General features: G+C 42.6%; 2 protein-coding genes across 6 annotated transcripts in view; both read left to right on the top strand.

Annotated features, from left to right (window-relative positions):
* Positions 1 to 19,954, top strand: part of MAP3K3 (mitogen-activated protein kinase kinase kinase 3) — a 73,705-nt gene that overhangs the window by 9,705 nt on the left and 44,046 nt on the right. For 2 of the 5 annotated variants that reach the window (XM_058431954.1, XM_058431953.1), the window contains exons 2-4: positions 1,640 to 1,761; positions 3,668 to 3,760; positions 15,080 to 15,120. In XM_058431954.1, coding sequence (XP_058287937.1) covers positions 1,640 to 1,761; positions 3,668 to 3,760; positions 15,080 to 15,120 — 256 coding nt within the window. Of the gene's footprint in view, positions 1 to 1,639; positions 1,762 to 3,667; positions 3,761 to 5,825; positions 5,987 to 15,079; positions 15,121 to 19,954 lie in introns of those variants that run through there. The other 3 variants (XM_058431956.1, XM_058431955.1, XM_058431957.1) reach the window with 2 other exon arrangements.
* On the top strand, positions 4,131 to 5,910 carry LOC131382057 (elongation factor 1-delta-like). Its single transcript, XM_058431961.1, has one exon. The coding sequence runs from the start codon at positions 5,566 to 5,568 to the stop codon at positions 5,908 to 5,910; it is 345 nt and encodes a 114-aa protein (XP_058287944.1). The 5' UTR covers positions 4,131 to 5,565.

Here is a 19,954-nt window from a genome sequence, read left to right as displayed (position 1 = left end):
CAGCATTTTGGGAGGCTAAGGAGGGAGGATCACTTGAGCTCAGGTGTTTGAAATCAGCCTGGGCAACATGGTGAAACCCTCTCTCAATAAAAAATACAAAAATTAGTAGGGCATGGTGGTGTGCACCTGTAGTCCCAGCTACTCTGGAGGCTGAGGTGGAGGATTGTTTGAGCCTAGGGGTTGAGGAGGCTGCAGTGAGCTGTGATTGCACCACTGCACTCTAGCCTGGGCAACAGAGCGAAACCCTGTTTCAATCAGTCAGTCAATCAGTTAATCAGTAGTGGGAGAAGAGACTGGAGCGGTTTTACTTCCTACATTTCATGCTGTTCGTTTCTTTCCACAGGGTATTAGAATATTTCTAAGGGACAGTGATAAAGGGCAGAAGATAGGCACTCTCTTTGGGTGGAATCTTTTGTATTTGCTTCTTTTAAGGTGTGCCCCAAGTCCCCAAATGGCTCAGTTGTCACCAAAGCAAGTGTAACAACTCATCCCTCATGTTCCCTTCATGATCAACAGATTTATTCATTTTCAATCTCCAAATGCTATTTGAATGGGCAAAGAGCTCTTAAAGGACCTGGGAAAAATTTGTACAACATGGAATTAGGCTGGTTTGTGTTCTGGGTTTTGGCCAGTTGTTTTCAATGTATGAGAACTCTAGTACTCCATGCTATTTCAAGAAAAGGGGATTAAAAGTAATGCCAGTAAGGCGGAGACAATGCATTGCTTGGTCAGCTTAGGGAGGAAAAACAATAGAACTACCCTTTGACTTCCCTATGGGAAGTAGAAGGCCTATAAACTTGTAAAGAGTTGTGGGGGTTGGTGGTGGTGGTGGCATTCAAATGCTAGGCTTGTAAAACAACTTCTGTTCAAAGCAGCTACCTGAGGCCCTTATTTGGTACCTTTTAAAATGTGCTCTCCTCCTTATGATGCTTTAAGAATAAGTCTGGGACTGACACTGCGCCATAATCCGCTCTCTATGGATTCATCTTTTCATTCAGTACCATATTACATTGTACTGTGTTCTTCACTTCAATTTTTCATCTATTTTTCCTGGTTGAGTTTCTCTGGCACTGGACCAACTGCCCTGTTTGAGCATGTCCCTTCCCTGCAATGAACTGGTAAATATTGCTGCAGGAAATCTGACTGGAGGGCTATTAAGAAACCATTAAAGGCCAGGCATGGTGGCTCACACCTGTAATCTTAGCACTTTGGGAGGCCGAGGCAGGAGGATCACTGGAGTCCAGGAGTTGGAGACCAGCCTGGGCAACATGGGGAGACCCCATCTCTACAAAAAATAAAAAAATTATCCAGGCATGGTGGCGCATGCCTGTGTTCCCAGCTACTCGGGAGGCTGATGTGGGAAGGTCACTTGAGCCCCAGAGTTCGAGCCTGCAGTGAGCTATGATCACGCCACTGCACTCCAGCCTGAGTGACAGAGCAAGACCTTGTCTCAAAGAAAAAAGAATCCATTAAAATTCAAATTACCATAGTCTGACCTTTTGGGCTGCATCTGATTATAGTTACAGGGTCTGTCATTTTACCTGGGCAGAACTCCCTGAGTATTAGTTATATAGTTTGTGAAAGAGCTTTGCTGGTCTGTATTTAAGTATCTTAGTCCATGTGCTCTCTTTCATTGCAGACGAACAGGAGGCATTGAACTCAATCATGAATGATCTGGTGGCCCTCCAGATGAACCGACGTCACCGGATGCCTGGATATGAGACCATGAAGAACAAAGACACAGGTCACTCAAATAGGCAGGTGTGTGTGACCCTGGCAGAGCTAAGTGAGCTTTATTGGGGAGGGGTTTTCAAATGGGAAATATATGAAAAGCCAAGGAGACTACATTACCAGGGTTGAATGCTTTTGACCCCTTCCTTTCACAGTCTGTTAAATGGGAAGTGATACATACCAACCAGGTATGGTTAAATCGTAAGTGATATTGGGAGGCTGAGGCAGGCGGATCACTTGAGGTCAGTAGTTTGAGACCAGCCTGGCCAACATGGTGAAACCCCGTCTCTACTAAAAACACAAAATTAGCCAGGTGTGGTGGTGCATGCCTGTAGTCCCAGCTACTCAGGAAGCTGAGACAGGAGAATCGCTTGAACCCGGAAGGCAAAGGCTGCAGTGAGCCGAGATGGCGCCACTGCACTCCAGCCTGGGCAAGACAGAGTGAAACTCTGTCTCAAAAAAAAAAAAGTTACATATGCCATGCAGTTATGGATCTATGATTTGGAGTCTTAAAGCCTTGTGTAAGCATTTCATCTGTTATGGGGACAGTATTCATATACGTTTTTCCCCTTTACTGATATTTGGCAAGTATTTAATTCAGATTCATGATCCCTAAGTCATAAGGTTTTTAGCTACCTTACAGTATATAATCAGGAAAAACTAATTAATTTGGTATTAGCTTACGTAAAATATAATTAAGGTAAATTTATTAATTAAAATGTCACCTAGTATATTCTAAAGGCAATAATGAGTGATTTTGTTATTACTGTTTACAGTTGTTTTACCTTATTAACCCAGGTAGTTGATAGTGCCTGTTTTATTGAGAGTTGTATGCTTCTTTAGGAAAACATTGCCTATTTTCCTTAACATTTAAACTTGTGTGTCATTGAGAATGTTCTTCTCACCTGTAGTGCCACTTACCTGTTTCCTGGGTACTTTGTTTTGCAGAGAGGAGTGAATGATGGGGAGCTTTCCTACCTAGTAGGTATCCAGTGCTGCGTCAGCTAGCTATATTGGGCATGTTTGATGAAAATTGCCTATGACATTCTCCCTTTTGGTTTTGTTTGTTATCAGCTAACCTCCTTTCTTCTCATTTGCACCTTGTTTACCAGTTCTTCAGAATTGGTTCCTAGAGATAGTATAAGGCCCTAAAACTTTTCCTGTTTGTAGTCTGCTAGATAGAGCCTTCCAGAGTATTTCCTGCCTTTAGGAATCCTAGGGACCCCAAGGGAAGAGGAGTCCTTTTGTTTCATGTTAAAACAGAAGGATTAGTTTAAAAAGCTGCTTTTGTTGTTGTTACCTTATAGTACTGGAGGTATAAACAGCTAAAGGCCCATTCTTACACTATTTTCATATGTTATTCTGTCTGACTGTGTGAGTTCTCCCTTGCTATAACTCATTTGTATTCAAAGCCACTTTTGGAAGGAGCATTTTACCAGAAGTGAGTCCCCTCCCCCATGCTTGAGCCTAATGACCTCACTTTCCTTCCTGTCTTCCTATGTAGAGTGTGCTTGCTAACATTACTCCAGTTAGCTGATCTTTCTCCAGACTGGACTATTAGCATGAATATCAGTTAGTGGGTGAAAAGGAGAAGCTTTCTTGAATTGGAAGGCCCAAAAGGACCAGGCTGGGAAAAGGAGGGATGGAATGGTCACTGATAGTTCCTTGAAGGAGGATTCCTTTTTAGGACTCCTTCTGCTTAGAGCCTAAAAGCCATGATGAGGGAAGTCTTGATCTTTTGCTGTGCCTGCTGCTGCGCTGTTAGAGTGAAGTCAGTGGTTATGAAGGCAGAAGACTAAAAAGGATTGACTGTTTGTTAGGAAGTAATCTTAACAAGAGGTACTAGATCTTTGGATCCATGATTTACTTCAATGTTGTCAAACTTATGTTGCACGAAGGATACAAATTATTAACCTCAGTTTTTTTGTTTTTAAAGAAAAAACACAACAGCAGCAGCTCAGCCCTTCTGAACAGCCCCACAGTAACAACAAGCTCATGTGCAGGGGCCAGTGAGAAAAAGAAATTTTTGGTAAGGATCCAGATTACCTGTTAAAGCCAAAATGTACTTTTAAATCTGCTACTCATGCTGCAACAGCGGAATTCACTTCCCAGACAAGTTGTTTTAGTGGATTTGTAAAAAGCATTGGTTACCCGTGACCTGTGTTCAGTGCTTCTAGTCACCATTTCTCACAACAGTATTATTCATAAGCAGCCTCTATCAGTGCTGTCCAATAAACTTTCTGTGATGACAGAAATGTTTTATATCTCTGCTGTCCAATGTGGTATTGTAGCCACTAGCCACATGTGGCTGTTGAGCAACTAAGGAACTAAATTTTAAATTTTATATCATTTTAATTAATTTAGACAGCCACATGTGGCTAGTGGCTATTGTATTGGACAGCACGACTTTATGCACTGTGTAAGGGGCTGTTGATTTATTAGGTAAGAAATTATGTATATGCTTTGAGATGTGTAGATATTCATTGGTATGTTCATTCCTTACACACGTCATGAGTTTCAATACATTGTGATAAGCTAATAATGGGAATCCTATCTAAGATTTCTGTTTTAGGAAGAATGTGAATATGTGGAACTAGAACGGCTGTTTAGAAATCGAAGCTCAAAGTTTTATGTTAATATGGGCAAAAGGGGAAATAAAATGCTAAGATAGCTTTTCTTCTTAATGAAGTCAAGGTTATAGAATGGCCTGTCCTGGGAAGCGTAGCAGATGTTTCACTTCTGACCAAGAGGGATATTCTTCAGCAAAATTCTGAAAGCAGAAAAAGACAAAGTCTCAGCAAATGCATTTCTAGGAAAGATGGGGTAAGAGGCAGTGCGGGGAAGATGTGGGGGAGAGGTATTTATAGCCTAGTATAATGAAAGGAGCCTGGTGATATTAATAATCATTTAACATAGGACTTTATAATTCACAGAGTTACACATTTATTATTATTATTGTAGTTTTTGTTAGCCTAGGCCTGAGATAGAATGAAACAGTTTTCTTCATTACCAGTTCTTCTGCCAGAAAATCCATGCTTAGGAAGAGAGAGGAATGAAAGATCAAAACCTAATTTAAATGGTGAAGAGTTGCCAAATTTGGTTAAGAAATGTCTAATTGGATTACAGATTCAAATTACAGAGTCCCAGTTGAAAGAAACTAAGCATTTTGGCTAGCTGGAAAGGTTGTTTATTCAAGGGTGGAATGGTGCTGGCAGAGGCAAACAGCCTTTCACTATGAGAATGGCAGTGCTGGCTACAAGGCAGAGTTGAGACTAGCACAGCTTCATGGGGCTCAAGCTTGGCCCAGCAAGGAAAGCCAGAGGAGCTGTGGGTTCATTAACAGGATTGTTTGGGGGCTGAGGCCTGGAAGAACTGAAAAATCTAATTTAATATCTCTGCTTGGCAAGACTTGAGACATCCTCTTCCCTAAGTAAACAAGCTTGGTAAGTAATTGAAAAAGAGAATGGATTTGAGAACAAATAGGCAGCTATGGAAGTACATGGGCAGTGAGCTATTAACTATTTTCTAGGAGGTAGATTCTGTATTCTCTGTATTCTAGCAGTACAGAGAATACTGTAAACTAGGAGCATTCTCTGTATTCTCCCTTTTGTATATTGGGTCTCTGGAAGCCTACAGCACGGTTAGAGCTGACTGAATATTCTTAGATGTGTGGCACATCCTACGTGTGTCTGGGTCCTGTGGATAGTTTTGCAGGCCATGATGTGCAGTGTCCCTTTAGCAGTCATTAACTCACAGTGAGTTATCAATGGGTGTTAGTTCTCTATGGGTCTGACAACTTAGTGTAGTGAAAAGAGTGCTGGCCTATGGCTGAACATGCTGGAGAAGAGCTTGCCTGGCCATAGGGACAGAGCCACGCAGATCCAGCATGCATCTCCCATGTGCCAAGTGGAGCCCCCAGACATGAAGGCAGCCATACTAGCAGAGGGTGACGAGGACAATGACATTGACCTGTTTGGCAGCAACAATGAGGAGGAAGACAAGGAGGCAGCTGGGCTGTGGGAGAAGTGGCTGTGGTGGAATGTGGAGAAGAAGGCCAAGAAGACTGTGTTGGTAGTCAAGTCCTCCATCCTGCTGGACATCAAGCCTTGGGACAATGAGACCAACATAGCCCAGTTGGAGGCCTGTATGCACTTCATCCAGTTGGACGGGCTGCTCTAGGGGGGCCTCCAAGCTGGTGCCCATGGGCTACAGTATCCGGAAACTGCAGATTCAGTGTGTGGCAGAGGACGACAAGGTGGGGACAAACTTTCTGGAAGAGGAGATTACCAAGTTTGAGAGCGTGTGTAGAGTGTTTGCAGCTTTCAACAAGGTCTGAAGCCTTAGAGTGTGTGTGTGTGTGTGTGTGTGTGTGTGTGTGTGTGTGCGCGCGCGTGCACGCGCACGTATGCAAGTGTGTGAGGCCTTGCCACGATTAAAAACTGATCAACCAAAAAAAAAAAAAAAAGTGCTGGCCTAGGAGTCATAGAGTTGTTACTCATCTATTAATGTAGGATTTTATAGAGTGCTTTCAACAACAGTTAACATCAATGCTATAAGCACGTGTATAAGGTTTACACAGCTTTTACACAAAGATATTGAGTAGAGGCAGGAAGTATATCCGAGCCTTCTGATTCCTAGTCACAGTAATTTTACCATGTATAAGTCATATAACCTTTCTGAAGTGAGTTTTTCCATCTGAAATATAGACTTAATACTCACTGTGTCTACCTCTTAAGATTGTTGTAAGATCATAGACAGAATGTGAAATATTTTGTACATTGTAAAACAAATGTACAAATGTAAAGTTGTAGTGGTTATGTCACTTCTTATGTTTGGCACTGCGGGTGTGAGCTTTGGGGAAAGCTTCTAACTAGAACTGTCCATAGTGTTGTGGAACTGAAAGGATTAAGGTTTTTCTATCTTTATGGGATTATCATTAGTGTTTACCTGATGATCTTTGCAAATTTCTGAAGCTAGCCTAATTTCTGAAAATCCCAGTGGGGGAAGAAATGGAATCCTTATTTCCATGGATTCCTGTTTCCCTTGAATCTTATCAAAATGGTAGGTAGATACTTGAACAGAGTCATGGTAGGTAGATACTTGAACAGAGTCTGGGCTCTGGATCTAATCCTCCAGATGTTCACGAGTGGGTGCTTCAGAACAGAAAAGCTGCTTTCTTCATGATAGGCACAAGCAGGGCAGGGCCTTGGCTATCATTTCTAGAGGAAGAGAATTCCAGGAGCTGTTCCCCCAGCAGGGTCAGTGATTGAGCAGACTGTCTTTTGCTTTCAGTGTGAAAGACCTGGCTCTTCAGGACCTCCCTTGTCTTTCAAGGTTGTTGATAAGATGGGCTGGCCAGTTTGAAAATAAGATATAAAGCAACACACAAGCCTGATATTATATTTTGTAAGAAGGTTGCTTTGTAATCATCTCTTCCACTGATCTCTTACAACTTTCTGGAGTCATGCTTAAAAATAAAATTTTAATTTTTATTGTATTTTTTTTTCCTTTCATTCACTTACTCTCTTTGGCAAAATAAGGACTGCAATTCCAGAAATGTGGGGAGGCATCAAAGGTATGTAGCAAATGCAGGGAGAGAAATCAGTACAGAATCAGAGCGAGGATAAGAAGAATGATGGCTAACTGAAGCCTTTTTCAGGTCAAGTTAGTTCATAAACCTTTGGTTAATAAATCCTGATTTTTCTGGATTCTTGAAAGCTTTTTGGGCTACATGTTCAGCTGTTGAGTCCAGACTTTGAGATAGTCATTTCTGCTTTAGTGTTATTGTCAGTTATTCCTGTTGCTCCTGCTGAGTCCCTGAATCTGTAGCTCAGCCTGACAGCCTGCACTGTCTTCTCTCCTCAGTGTGGCACTCAGTACTGCTCTCACTGGATTGCCTGTGGTGGGGAGGGGACATGAAGCTGCTTAGACCTGAATTTCTGTACTAGAACTTTTTTCTCAGTAGCTGACACCCCCCATTCAGTTTAACATGTACCTATGGTCAAGCTTCTCAGACACACAAAAGAAATGTATGTCGGCCAGGAGTGGTGGCTCAGGCCTGTAACCCCAGCACTTTGGGAGGCCGAGGCGGGCGGATCACCTGACCTGGCCAACATGGTGAAACCCTGTCTCTACAAAAATACAAAAATTAGCAGGGCATGATGATAGGTGCTTGTAATCCCAGCTGCTTGGGAGGCTGAGGTGGGAGAATCACTTGTACTCTGGAGGCGGAGGTTGTAGTGAGCCGAGATCACTGCACTCCAGCCTGGGCAACAGAGCAAGACCCCATCTCAGAAAAAGAAGGAAAAAGAAAGGTATGTCATATTCCCTGCACCCCAGGAATCATGCAGTCTTATTGGGAAATGAGGACTACATGAAAAAAAGAAAGTATGATATTACTATGCCTCACGGTGTGATACAGAGAGTAAGTGCTATAGAAGGCCAGGAAAATGAAAGATGAGCTTGGGCCAAAAGAGCTATGGAGTCATTTCAGGTGGAAGGGCACTTGAACTAGGCTGTGAAGGAAGTATAAACAGTTAGGTAGAACGGAGGAAGGGTGGCACTCCAGGTCAGGAAACAGAATGATTAAAGGCCTAGGGGAAGAAGCAAACATGGCATGTATCAGGAAACAAGGTGAGCACTGATCTGGCTTTAAAGGGGGGTCCCTGTGGGGAACAAACAGTGTGAGATGATCAGGTAAACTGAATGAACCTAAATCCCAGAGGGCTTTGAGTGATAGCAGAGAATTTAGACTTTATTCCATAGATAATGGGTATCACTGATTACCTTATGAACAAAGAAGGAACATAGTGAAAAAGGTGATTGAGATGGTTGGAACTGTAGAGGAATGCAGAGTGGGTTGGAAATGGGGAGCTGAAATGTATCCTCGCTCTGATTCTGTACTGATTTCTCTCCCTGCATTTGCTACATACCTTTGATGCCTCCCCACATTTCTGGAATTGCAGTCCTTATTTTGCCAAAGAGAGTTAAGTGAATGAAAGGAAAAAAAAATACAACAAAAATTAAAATTTTATTTTTAATCATGACTCAGGAAAGTTGTAGGAGATCAGTGGAAGAGATGATTATAAAGCAACCTTCTTACAAAATATAATGCCAGGCTTGTGTGTTGCTTTATATCTTATTTTCAGCTTTATATATTTATAAATGTATAAAGATATAATGCTTTATATCTTATTGACTCTGGGATCAAGGGGAAAGGGTCTCACTGAAGGTGATGTCAGGGAGAATGGGAAGCAGAGTCTTATACCGGAGGCCTTTGAGATGAGAATTGAAATTTGCTCCCTGGCTGTGAGGGGGAAAAAGAAGGAAAGAATCAAGCATTACTCAGAGGTGTGAGCCTGTATAGCCGGGAGCACAGCAATACCAATGTTAGAAATAGTGACACTGAGCCAGGCATGGTGACATGCGCCTGTAGTCCCAGCTGCTTGGGAGACTGAGGCAGGAGGATCACTTGAGCCCAGGAGCTCAAATCTGTAGCGCACCATGATTGTGCCTGTGAATAGCTACTGCACTCCAGCTTGGGCAACATAGCGAGACCCCATCTCTGAAAAGAAAGTAATAGTTGAGAAGGGAGACTAGTTTAGGAGAGTAGTTGATATAGACACATATGGCTAGATTGAGTTTGAGATTACAGTGGGAAAAAACCTCAAGAGTGTGTGAGGTATGTGTATGTGTGTATGTTGATTTTTGCTGGTCCATAATCTGTTATCCGCAGTTTCGAGATCCAAACAGTACTACAAACTAAAGAGATATTTTTAGTTTTTAGTTTCTATTTATTATTTTTTAATTTGTAGCAGACTTATTTGGCAACCAGACCTGTCCTGAATAGACACAGGGCAATTTATGGTCTTTCTTTATTCTACTTATAATTGTGAATATTCATACTTTTCATTGCAAAATTAGGATAGCTTGGATAAAAAGCATGTACTGTTAACAAATAGACTCCAAATCTCAGTGACTTAATACAGTATGTCCAGTACAAGGAGGGGGAGAACAGTGTTACCCACAGTTACTTAGCAACCTGGATTGAGGGAGACTCCTGTCCTAGGACATGTACCTGCCAGGGAAGAGAGTATAGAACTTGATTCTGTTCCTAGCTCTTGGTCAGAACTAGGGACAAAACCCCCAAACTAACTTTTAAGAGGTCAAGGAAATACTTGAGCATTCTGCCTCTACCATAGTACTGTCTCAGACACCCCCCACTCCACTCCCTGGGGAGGCATGACGTGATTTATAGAACATGTACCATACTACCCCTCTAAATCCAAAACATGCATTCTGAAACACTTTTGGCCCCAAGAATTTTGGCTAAAGGATAATGGACCTGAATTACCATTTACCAACCACTTGTATATCAGGTACTGTTCTAATCACTTTACCCAATTATATGATTTAATTCTTTTGATAATTCCATAAATTGGATACTATCATTCTCACTTTACAGATGAGGAAACTAAGTCATAGGTTAAGTATGAGGCTGCAGTGCCATTACTTTTTTTTTTTTTTCCCCCTGAGATGGAGTCTTGCTCTATCACCCAGGCTGGAGTGCAGTGGCGTGATCTCGGCTCGCTGCAATCTCCACTTCCTGGGTTCAAGCAATTCTCCTACCTCAGCCTCCCGAATAGCTGAGATTACAGGTGCCCGCCACCACACCCTGCTAATTTTTGTATTTTTAGTAGAGATGGGGTTTCACCATGTTGGCCAGGCTGGTCTCGAACTCCTGACCTCGTGATCTGCCCTCCTTGACCTCCCAAAGTGCTGGGATTACAAGGCCACCATGCCCAGCCTAGTGCAATTAGGTTAAATGGCAAAAACTGCAATTACTTTTGCACCAACCTAAGTTCAAGGTTACACAGCTAGGAAGTTGTAGAGCCAAGATTTGAAGCAGGCAGTTGGACCCCAGTGCTACATTCTTAACAACTACATATTGGCCTCAGATACGTGACAAGCAGATGAGCCTTGCTTCAGTGATTGGGGCTACATATAGAGATTGAGGAATCGTCTATTTAGAGGCCCACTGAGAAGTTGTATGCAGAGCAGGAGAAAGCCAGAAGTCAGAAGTCGCAAGGTTGAGGAATGGTCATGTGTTTGGGGAGGGGTAGGAAAGGGCATGAACAAGAGGAACCAGCAAAGAAGCAGAAGTGGTCAGAGTGGTAGCAGGTTCCCTGTGCTGGGATAGAGTCACAGAAGTTGGAAATAGAGTTGGCCACCCACCAGTGTGAAATGCCTCAGAAAGGACAAGAAGAATGGCTAGCTGGAAGGCATTGAATCAGATTATCTTTATCTGAACTTCCCTTATCTATGGCTTATTATGGTCAACCTGATGGGTGAAATTCAGATTTAGGAACTCAGAAGATTTGGGCATATCATGTGGTTCATGGAAGCTCGTAAGGCTGTCATGGCATCAAAGAAGCATCTTTGTTTACACTGCTTTTTAGTCACAGGCTTGGTTAGTCTTAAGTAGCAGTGATTTGTGGTTTGGAACAAAAGTTTAATTCCCTTTCTGAGTAAATTCATGTAGAGCAGTGCTCAGGTTATGGCTCGTTATGAAATAAATTTAGTTCCTTCAGTTCCATAAAGGGACTGAGGAGATTCCTTCATTAGTATATCTAAATATAGTGTTGTCCCAGGGCTGGGCGCAGTGGCTCACGCCTGTAGTCCGAGCACTTTGGGAGGCCAAGGTGGGTGGATCGCTTGAGGTCAAGAGTTCGAGACCAACCTGGCCAACATGGTGAAACCTCGTCTCTACTAAAAATACAAAAATTATCCAGGCATGGTGGTGCATGCCTGTAATCCCAGCTACTCGGGAGGCTGAGGCAGGAGAATCACTTGAACCCAGGAGACAGAGGCTGCAGTGAGCCGAGATCACGCCACTGCACTCCAGCCTGAGCAACAGAGCGAGACTCTGTCTCCAAAAATAAAATAAAATAAAATAAATAAAATAAAATAAAATAAAAAAGTTGTCCCAGTTTAAGAATGAAAGCTGTTATATGTGTGTATGTTTTAACCTTGTTTTTTTTGTTTTTGTTTTTGTTTTTTTCAATTTATTTTTGAGACAGAATCCTTGCTCTATCACCCAGGCTGGAGTCCAGTGGCGTGATCATGGCTCACTGCAACCTCAAGCCCCCTGGGCTCAAGCAATCCTCTTGCCTCAGCTTCCCAAGTAGCTAAGACTACAGGCGTGTGCCACCACAACCAGCTAATTTTTGTATTTTTTGTAGAGATGGCGTTTTGCTATGTCGCCCAGACTGATCTCAAATTCCTGGGCTCAAGCAATCCTCAAACCTCGGCTTCCCAAAGTGTTGGGATTAGAAGTGTGAGCTACCACACCTGGCCCAAAACTTCTAAAAACGAAAAAAAAAAAAAAAAAAATTAGACAAAAAACAAAAACAAAAACCTGAGGAAATGTGTGAATAAACTATGGACTTTAGTTGATATTGATTAATTAATTGTAACAAAAAGAAATACACCATACTAATGTAAGATACTAATAATAGGGGAAACTAGCTGGGTGTGGTGGCTCATGCCTGTAATCCCAGCACTTTGGGAGGCTGAGGTGGACAGATTGCTTGAGCCCAGGAGTTTGAGACTAGCCTGGGCAACATGGCAAGACCCCATCTCTCCAAAAAGTTACAAATTAGCCCAGTGTGGCGACATGTGCCTGTCTGTAGTCCCAGCTACGTGGGAGGCTGAGGTGGGAGAATCAATCACCTGTGCCCGGGGAAGTCAAGGCTGCAGTGAGCCGTGATAGTACCACTGCACTCCAGCTTGGGTGGCAGGAGTAAGACCCTGTCTCAATAATAACAATAATAATAATAATAGGGGAAACTGTGTACAAAGGGGAGAAGGATATATCAGAACTCTGCTCTATACGCTCAGTTTTTCTGTAAATCTAAAACTGTTCTAAAAATAAAATTTATTAATTAAAATAATAGAGCTACAGCAAGGTATGCTGGGCTGTAGGCAGGAACAGGTAAAAGGATGTGTCACCCACCTGCAGGGGCAGACAGGACTACAAACTTCATAGAGCACTTGGGATACTCCAGATCCAGTTGAGGAAATAGTGTGGGAGGCTGGAGGCCACACATCAGAGCATGGCAACTCTGCTTTAGAGGACTCTTGTCATGGTAATTGTTTAGAATTTCAGGGGAATGAGAAAAAGAAGATAGTGAAAATCTGTTCTCAGTGCCTATGTGACACTTAAGTTGTAGCATAGCGTGGTAGTTAAGAGTCAGGCTTCCAGGGTTCAAATCCTACCTCTTCCTTTACAAGCGATATGACCTGACCTTGGGGGAACTTACTTAATCTTGTTGTAACTCAGTTATTTTCTGTAAAATAGGGATAATAATGGTACTTGTTTTGAGGATCAGTTTAATTAATATATGTAAACACGCTTGGAACAATGCTTGGTTAGTGGTAAATGCTCAATAAACATTAGCTATTATCATTATTATTAATGGATAAAGTGGTCCATGTGTTATCTTAAAGGATAAGAAGGCTATATCAGGGCTGTATTTTTTTTGAGACAGGGTCTCACTCTGTCACCCAGACTGGAGTGCAATGGCACTGTCTCAGCTCACTGCAACCTCTGCCTCCTAGGTTCAAGCGATTCTCCTGCCTCAGCCTCCCGAGTAGTTGGGATTACAGGTGTGTGCCACTACTCACAGCACATTTTTTGTATTTTAAGTAGAGATGGGGTTTCACCGTGTTGGCCTGGCTGGCCTCGAACTCCTGACCTCCAGTGATCTGCCCGCCTCGGCCTCCCAGAGTGCTGGGATTACAGTTGTGAGCCACTGCACCTGGCCTTTAATTGCCATTTTAAATGAATAAAGTAAATTTTCTCAGTTTTAATTTTGAATATGGTAAATACCAATAGATACAATCCACATAAGCAAAAGCTCTTTGGGGTCTTCAATAATTTTTACAGTGTAAATTAGAACCACTCTTGTAATTCATTGAACTGGAAGAGAAGTCTAGTCCCCTAATGCCTTGGGAAAAGGGAGTCCTTTAGGCATCTACCCTTCCTTTCAAACTCACTCCCTTTTCTGTCATCTTCTCTGTTTGCTGTGTGTTCCTCGTCTTCAAATACTCTTAAGCCCTCTTTCTTCCAAGCCACAGCCTATTAATTTGTCTTCTTCAATATAATTTTTCTTCATCGACTATGACTTCATTCTTTCCTTTATCTCTATTACTTGCTGGTTTCCTGCCTATCTTACCTATCTTTTCCTCTACACCTGTTCTTCTGTAATATCTCTCTCCTTTCCCTGTCATTTTTTAAACTCCCTCAAGTTGTTTGTTTGCTCTTCTGCAATATCTCTTCCTCCTTAATTTGTTCTTTATCATTTTAACACTTCTACTTCCTCTTATTTCTCATATTTATACTTAGTTCTGTTCTTCAATTCATTCAACCACTTAACAGATATTATTAAGCGCAAATATTATATGCCATTTCCTTTGCCTGGCACTGGGGATATAGAAACATGATAGACCTCGGGAGGCCGAGGCAAGAGAATTGCTTGAACCCAGTAGGCGGAGGTTGCGGTGAGCCGATATTGTGCTACTGCACTCCAATCTGGGTGACAGAGTGAGACTCCATCTCAAAAAAAGAGAAACATGATAGACCTGATCTCTGCTCTCCTGCAGTTGACAGGCTACTCATGATGGTCATTTCGGAAAAGGCTGGGAACAGTGTATAAGGTCCTACTTTACCCCCAGTGGGGTAGCTTTGGGAGGGTCGTGGGAAATCAATGATGGTGGTACCAATGGCAGCAGCAGCAAAAACCAAATATTGCATGCCTATTATGTGTCAGGTATTTTACTTACATTTAGTTGTCATAAGAACTCTGCAAGGTATGTTTAGGCTTACTCTACAGATGGAAAAACTAAGACTCACAGAGGATAAGTAACTTGCCTGTGGTCATATAGCTAGAAAGCATCAGCAGCAAAATTTCTTTTTTGTCTTCAGTCACATCGGCCAACAAGGAAAGGTATCATGGTCAGGAGGTGATAGAGTGGGAGAAACTTCCAGAGCCAATTGTAGAAATAGGGTGTGTATGAAGCTAGAAACAGCATGTCACAGCATAGCAACTGAGCTGGGCAGCCACCTAGGGATCTTACCCTAAGAGCTTTGTTGTCCCCGATGTTAGAACTGGAAGTTTTAAGTCATTGGAAAGGAATGCCCATGCCCATCTGGGAAGAGAAGCTGGACCAGGAGCCATCAGGGATGTATGCCTAATGTTGCTAACGGACAGCCCAAGGCTTACTTGGCAATGGCAGTAGTGACACATTCCAGAGAATTCTCTAACCTGTCTATCATTCTTTTTGGCAGAGTGACGTCAGAATCAAGTTTGAGCACAACGGGGAGAGGCGGTAAGTCTGCCTTCTGATGAGTAGTTGTTTTCATGTATGCCAAAGTTCTCAGATAGCATTGAGTTCATGGAATTCATTCCCCTGTCCTGATCCCTGTGGGGCCACTGGCTGGGTAATAGGGTGGATTGGGCATAAAGGGAGGAAAGTTTCACCCTTGTCTTGGCCTACTAATTGAACCTTGTTCCTATCTTAGCATTGGAAGCCATTTCAACTGCTGATGTTTTACTATTCTGCTCTATTCTGCTGCTGTGAGGTCTGACATTTTATTAGGAAGTGAGGACTCTGGCCCTACTCAGAGTCATGGCTTTCAGACACACTGACACTGTGTCACCTGTGGGCATTAGAGGGAGGGCAGGATTCTCCTGTGATATGGTGCCATTACTATTCCCAGTAGAGCAGCCCTGGGTTTGTCCACGTCAAGGGTCAGGTTGGTGAGTTAGAAGTTTCTTCATGATGTCTCTAGGTCATGGGAAGCTGCACCAAGTCCATCAGTTGTAAAAGATTTTAGCTCCTTTGAGGACATAGAAAGAGGGAGTTTTTCGGTCTGTGTTCTCAATCTTATCTCATTAGGGAAGTTAAAGTAATGTTACAAAACTCTTCTGTCCTTTTCTCCATTGTCAGTATTTTCATTATTGTTATTTTTTGTGGGAAGCCAAGGTAGAAGTTCTCAGTAGAAAAAATGTGACTGTACTTAATTTCTGAAGTTATTTAAGGAAAACATTCAGAAAGCACAAAGAACTCTGGTCATGGGATATTTGAGACCTTGCATGTTTGTGCATGTGTGGCACATGTACACATAAATGTGCCTTTTGGTGTTTTTTCCACTCTTTACCTTTCTTTCCCATTGATATACTCCCCCCCGCCACCCCCAGCTTTCTTTGCTTTGAGCATTTGGACAGGTGAAGAGCATACCCATTAGTATGAGGTCTTCCTACTTTAAGAATCTTACCACAGGACCTTAGTACCTCTAAACATTCTTGATTCTGGTAGTTCTCTGCAGTTGGTACCTTTCAGCCTGCTTTGCAGCTGGCTCCAGAGGAGACCTGTGGCTACTATTCTCCCTTTAAAATACACATTCACAAGCCTACAAGGTTGTCAGAGGCAGCCCGGTGGAAACATTGTGGAAAGTGTGGTCTGCAGAGCCAGGGTCCTTCTGCTCCCATGTGAGTTCCAGGCCTGGAGGGAGGAAGGTCTGAGCTCTGTCCCCAGCTGCTCTTCCTGTGTCCTGCCATTAGCAGAGAAGTTAAATTGTCACTTCATTGTTGCTACTTTTCACACTTTCCAACCTGAGTTTTAAAGGGATGGCCAAACTCAGAGCAACAGTTTTCAATCAAAAGCACAATTGTGTTGGAGCCCAATTATGCAGTTAGGCTCTCCTGAATTCCCTGTTCCCAAAGTGGTATGCAGTTACAGTGAGCAGGCTTACACTGAGAAAGTGTATGTGTTTGGTTTCAGAGAAGCTGCCAGATTGAAACCACAAATATTTAAGGTGGTCAGGCAGGAATGGCCTTCTGAAGCCCTGAGCAGCAGAACGTTGCTATCAAGGTTTTGAAAATGGTGCGTTCTCTTTTTAAGGAGCTGTTTTCAGGAGCCATGGCATTTCAGTGTTTGTGTACTATATGTGGAATTGAGGACTTTATAAAGTTGGTGCAGGGAAGCCAGCAGAGTTAGTACTCTGTGCCACACAGCTCTAGTTTCATGTATTTCATGTCAGGATTTTGTAGAGAATGTCATTGTGGGCATTTTTAACTTTTTACCTGGAATATGGGTAGTATTTATCTAAATGTAGGCCCTTATAGAATTAGAATTCACAGGAAAGAGGAAAGAAGTCATGACTTTTCCCACTTATCCATGACAGGTATTCATTCTGGTGGGCTGACTTTCCCATTACTTTGAGAGTATGGGGACCAGACCCCTGACTGTCCTCCCTCTTGACCTCAGGAGGGCTGGGGAGAAGGATTGTAGATTAAGATCTCCTTCCCTTTGGAAATGTTAATGATACACTGATGGGGGTGGTTGCACGGGTGTTAGACCTCTCTTTGAAGCACTGGCCTAAAAATGCCTGTTATTCAATAGGATGGCAGCAGCTTAGATCTTACCCAATCTGGAAGTCCTGGCCTCTGATCTTGACCAGACTTTCAAGCTGCTTTTGTGGGTTTTGAATGGCTCATTGCCAGGCCAAATGCAGAAGAATTTATCTCTGATCATGATCCTTTTTCATTAGTGTGCTAGGGACATCTGAGTGGACTTCTGGTATTTTATCCAGAAAGGCTGGACCCTTTTGAACTGTTGCTGAGGCCTTGAAGAAGGAGGGGTATGATTTGCTATTAGGCATTAATAGAAAGCTATCCTCTCAAAAGGCTTCAGAAAACACCTCTGTCTAGAGAATCCATCTAGATAGCACCTAACAGTATCATTGCTTGGGACAGTTGATTTGGAAGAAAAAATATAATTACAGTCTGGGCCGGGAGTAGTGGCTTACGCCTGTAATCCCAGCACTTTGGGAGGGTGAGGTGGGCAGATAACAAGGTCAGGAGTTTGAGACCAGCCTGACCAATATGGTGAAACCCCGTCTCTACTAAAAATACAAAAATTAGCCGGGCGTGGTGGCCAGCACCTGTAGTCCCAGCTACTCGGGAGGCTAAGGCAGGAGAATCGCTTGAACCTGGGAGGTGGAGATTGCAGTGAGCCGAGTTCGAGCCACTGCACTGTAGCCTGGGGGACAGAGCGAGACTCCATCACACACACACACACAAAAGAATTACAGTCTGAATGGATTTCCTAGTGGAGATGAAAACTAATTTGGTTAGCAGTATAATTTCCAAAAATGAAAGGTGGAAAGGACAAAGGAAAAAACATGAAGGAATTATCTTCTTGAGATGTTAGGCTTTGTGTGAAGGATAGATTATGGTTTATATTAATAGTCTATCAATGTTGCCCAGTGAAACTTTCTGTTATAATGGAAATGTTCTATATCTGTGCTGTCCAGTATACATATGGCTGCTGTACATGTGGCTAGTGAGCATTTGAAATGTGGTTGGTGAGACAGAGAAACCTTTTTCTTTTAAGACAGGGTCTCTGGGCCAGGTACAGAGGCTCATGCCTATAATCCCAGCACTTTGGGAGGCTGAGGCAGGAAGATTACCTGAGGTCAGGAGTTCGAGACCAGCCTGGCCAACATGGTGAAACCCTGTCTCTACTAAAAATACAAAAATTAGCTGGGTGTGGTGGTGCACGCATGTAGTCCCAGCTACTCGGGAGGCTGAGGCAGGAGAATGGCGTGAACCCGGGAGGTGGAGCTTGCGTGAGCCGAGATTGCGCCACTCCAGCCTAGGCAACAGAGCAAGACTTCATCTCAAAAAAAAAAAAAAAAATAGACAGGGTCTCTGTTGCCCAGGCTGGAGTACAGTGGCGTGATTGTGGAGCCTCCACCTCCTGGGCTCAAGCAGTTCTCCTGCCTCAACCTCCCAGGTGCCTGGGACAACAGGCACACTGCCACAGCCAGGTAATTTTTGTAGAGACAGGGTTTTGCCGTGTTGCCCAGGCTGGTTTCAAACTCCTGGACTCAAGCTATCTGACTGCCTTGGCCTTCCAGAGTTCTGGGATTATAGGCATGAGCCACTGTACCTGTTCAGGAACCAATTTTCAGTTTAATCAATTTAAATTTAAATAGTCATATGTGGCTAATGGCTGCCATATTGAATAGTGCAGATACAGTTCTAGATGATGAAGGCTTTTATGCTTCTCACCGATTTAAGCCAACCTGTCACAGAAGAACATTAAAGAAATTATCTGGTCAGATTTTATTAAAACCCAATGGTTTAGATCCCTCTCTCTTGAGGCTTATTGCTTCTTCCTCTGGTTACACCACTTCCCACTCTGGGGGAGCCGGGAAGATGAGAAAGAACCACACACTTCTTCCTCTCAGCATGGAAGAGGACAAGACCTGTGCAGGCCCATGGCTGAATATTGCCTGCTCCAACACACACTAGTCTGATTTTATCCTATTTAGGTGTACTAAGAGATGAAGGTTGTTTTAATAGGCATTTCTCCAGTCACATTGAGCATCTTTTCATGTGTTTTATTAGCCACTTACAATTCTTCTGTGAATTGTCTAATCTTTTGCCTTTTCTATTAGATTGTTTGTCTTTTATTGATTTTTTACAAGTATTTTCTCAAAGTTTGATATTTGTTTAACTTTGTTGATGGCTTATTTTGCAATCATTTATTTATTTTTTTTTTGAGACAGAGTTTATTTATTTATTTATTTTTTGAGACAGAGTCTCTCACGCTGTTGCCCAGGCTGGAGTGCAGTGGTGTGATCTCAGCTCACTGCAATTGCCGCCTCCTGGGTTCAAGTGATTCTTCTGCTTCAGCCTCCCAAGTAGCTGGGATTACAGGGCATGTGCCACCACACCCAGGTAATTTTTAAATTTTTAGTAGAGATGGGGTTTTGCCATGTTGGCCAGGCTAGTCTTGAACTCCTGACCTCAGGTGATCCACCCACCTCAGCCTCCCAAAGTGCTGGGATTACAGGCATGAGCCATCATGCCTGGCTTGTCTTCTATATTTTATGTTATGGTTAGGAAGACCTTCTCTCTCTCTCTCTTTCTCTCTCTCTCTCTCTCTCTATATGTGTGTGTGTGTATATATATATATATATAAATATATATATAAATATATATGTGTGTGTATATATATATAAATATATATAAATATATATATATGTGTGTGTATATATATGTGTGTGTATATATATATATATATGTGTGTGTATATATATATATATATATATATTTTTTTTTTTTTTAAGACAGGGTCTCATTCTGTCACC

Source organism: Hylobates moloch, unplaced genomic scaffold (genome assembly GCF_009828535.3).
Source record: "Hylobates moloch isolate HMO894 unplaced genomic scaffold, HMol_V3 SCAFFOLD_19, whole genome shotgun sequence".
Lineage (NCBI taxonomy): Eukaryota > Metazoa > Chordata > Mammalia > Primates > Hylobatidae > Hylobates > Hylobates moloch.
Note: the sequence above shows the minus strand (reverse complement) of the source record. Positions and strands in the feature narration are given on the sequence as shown.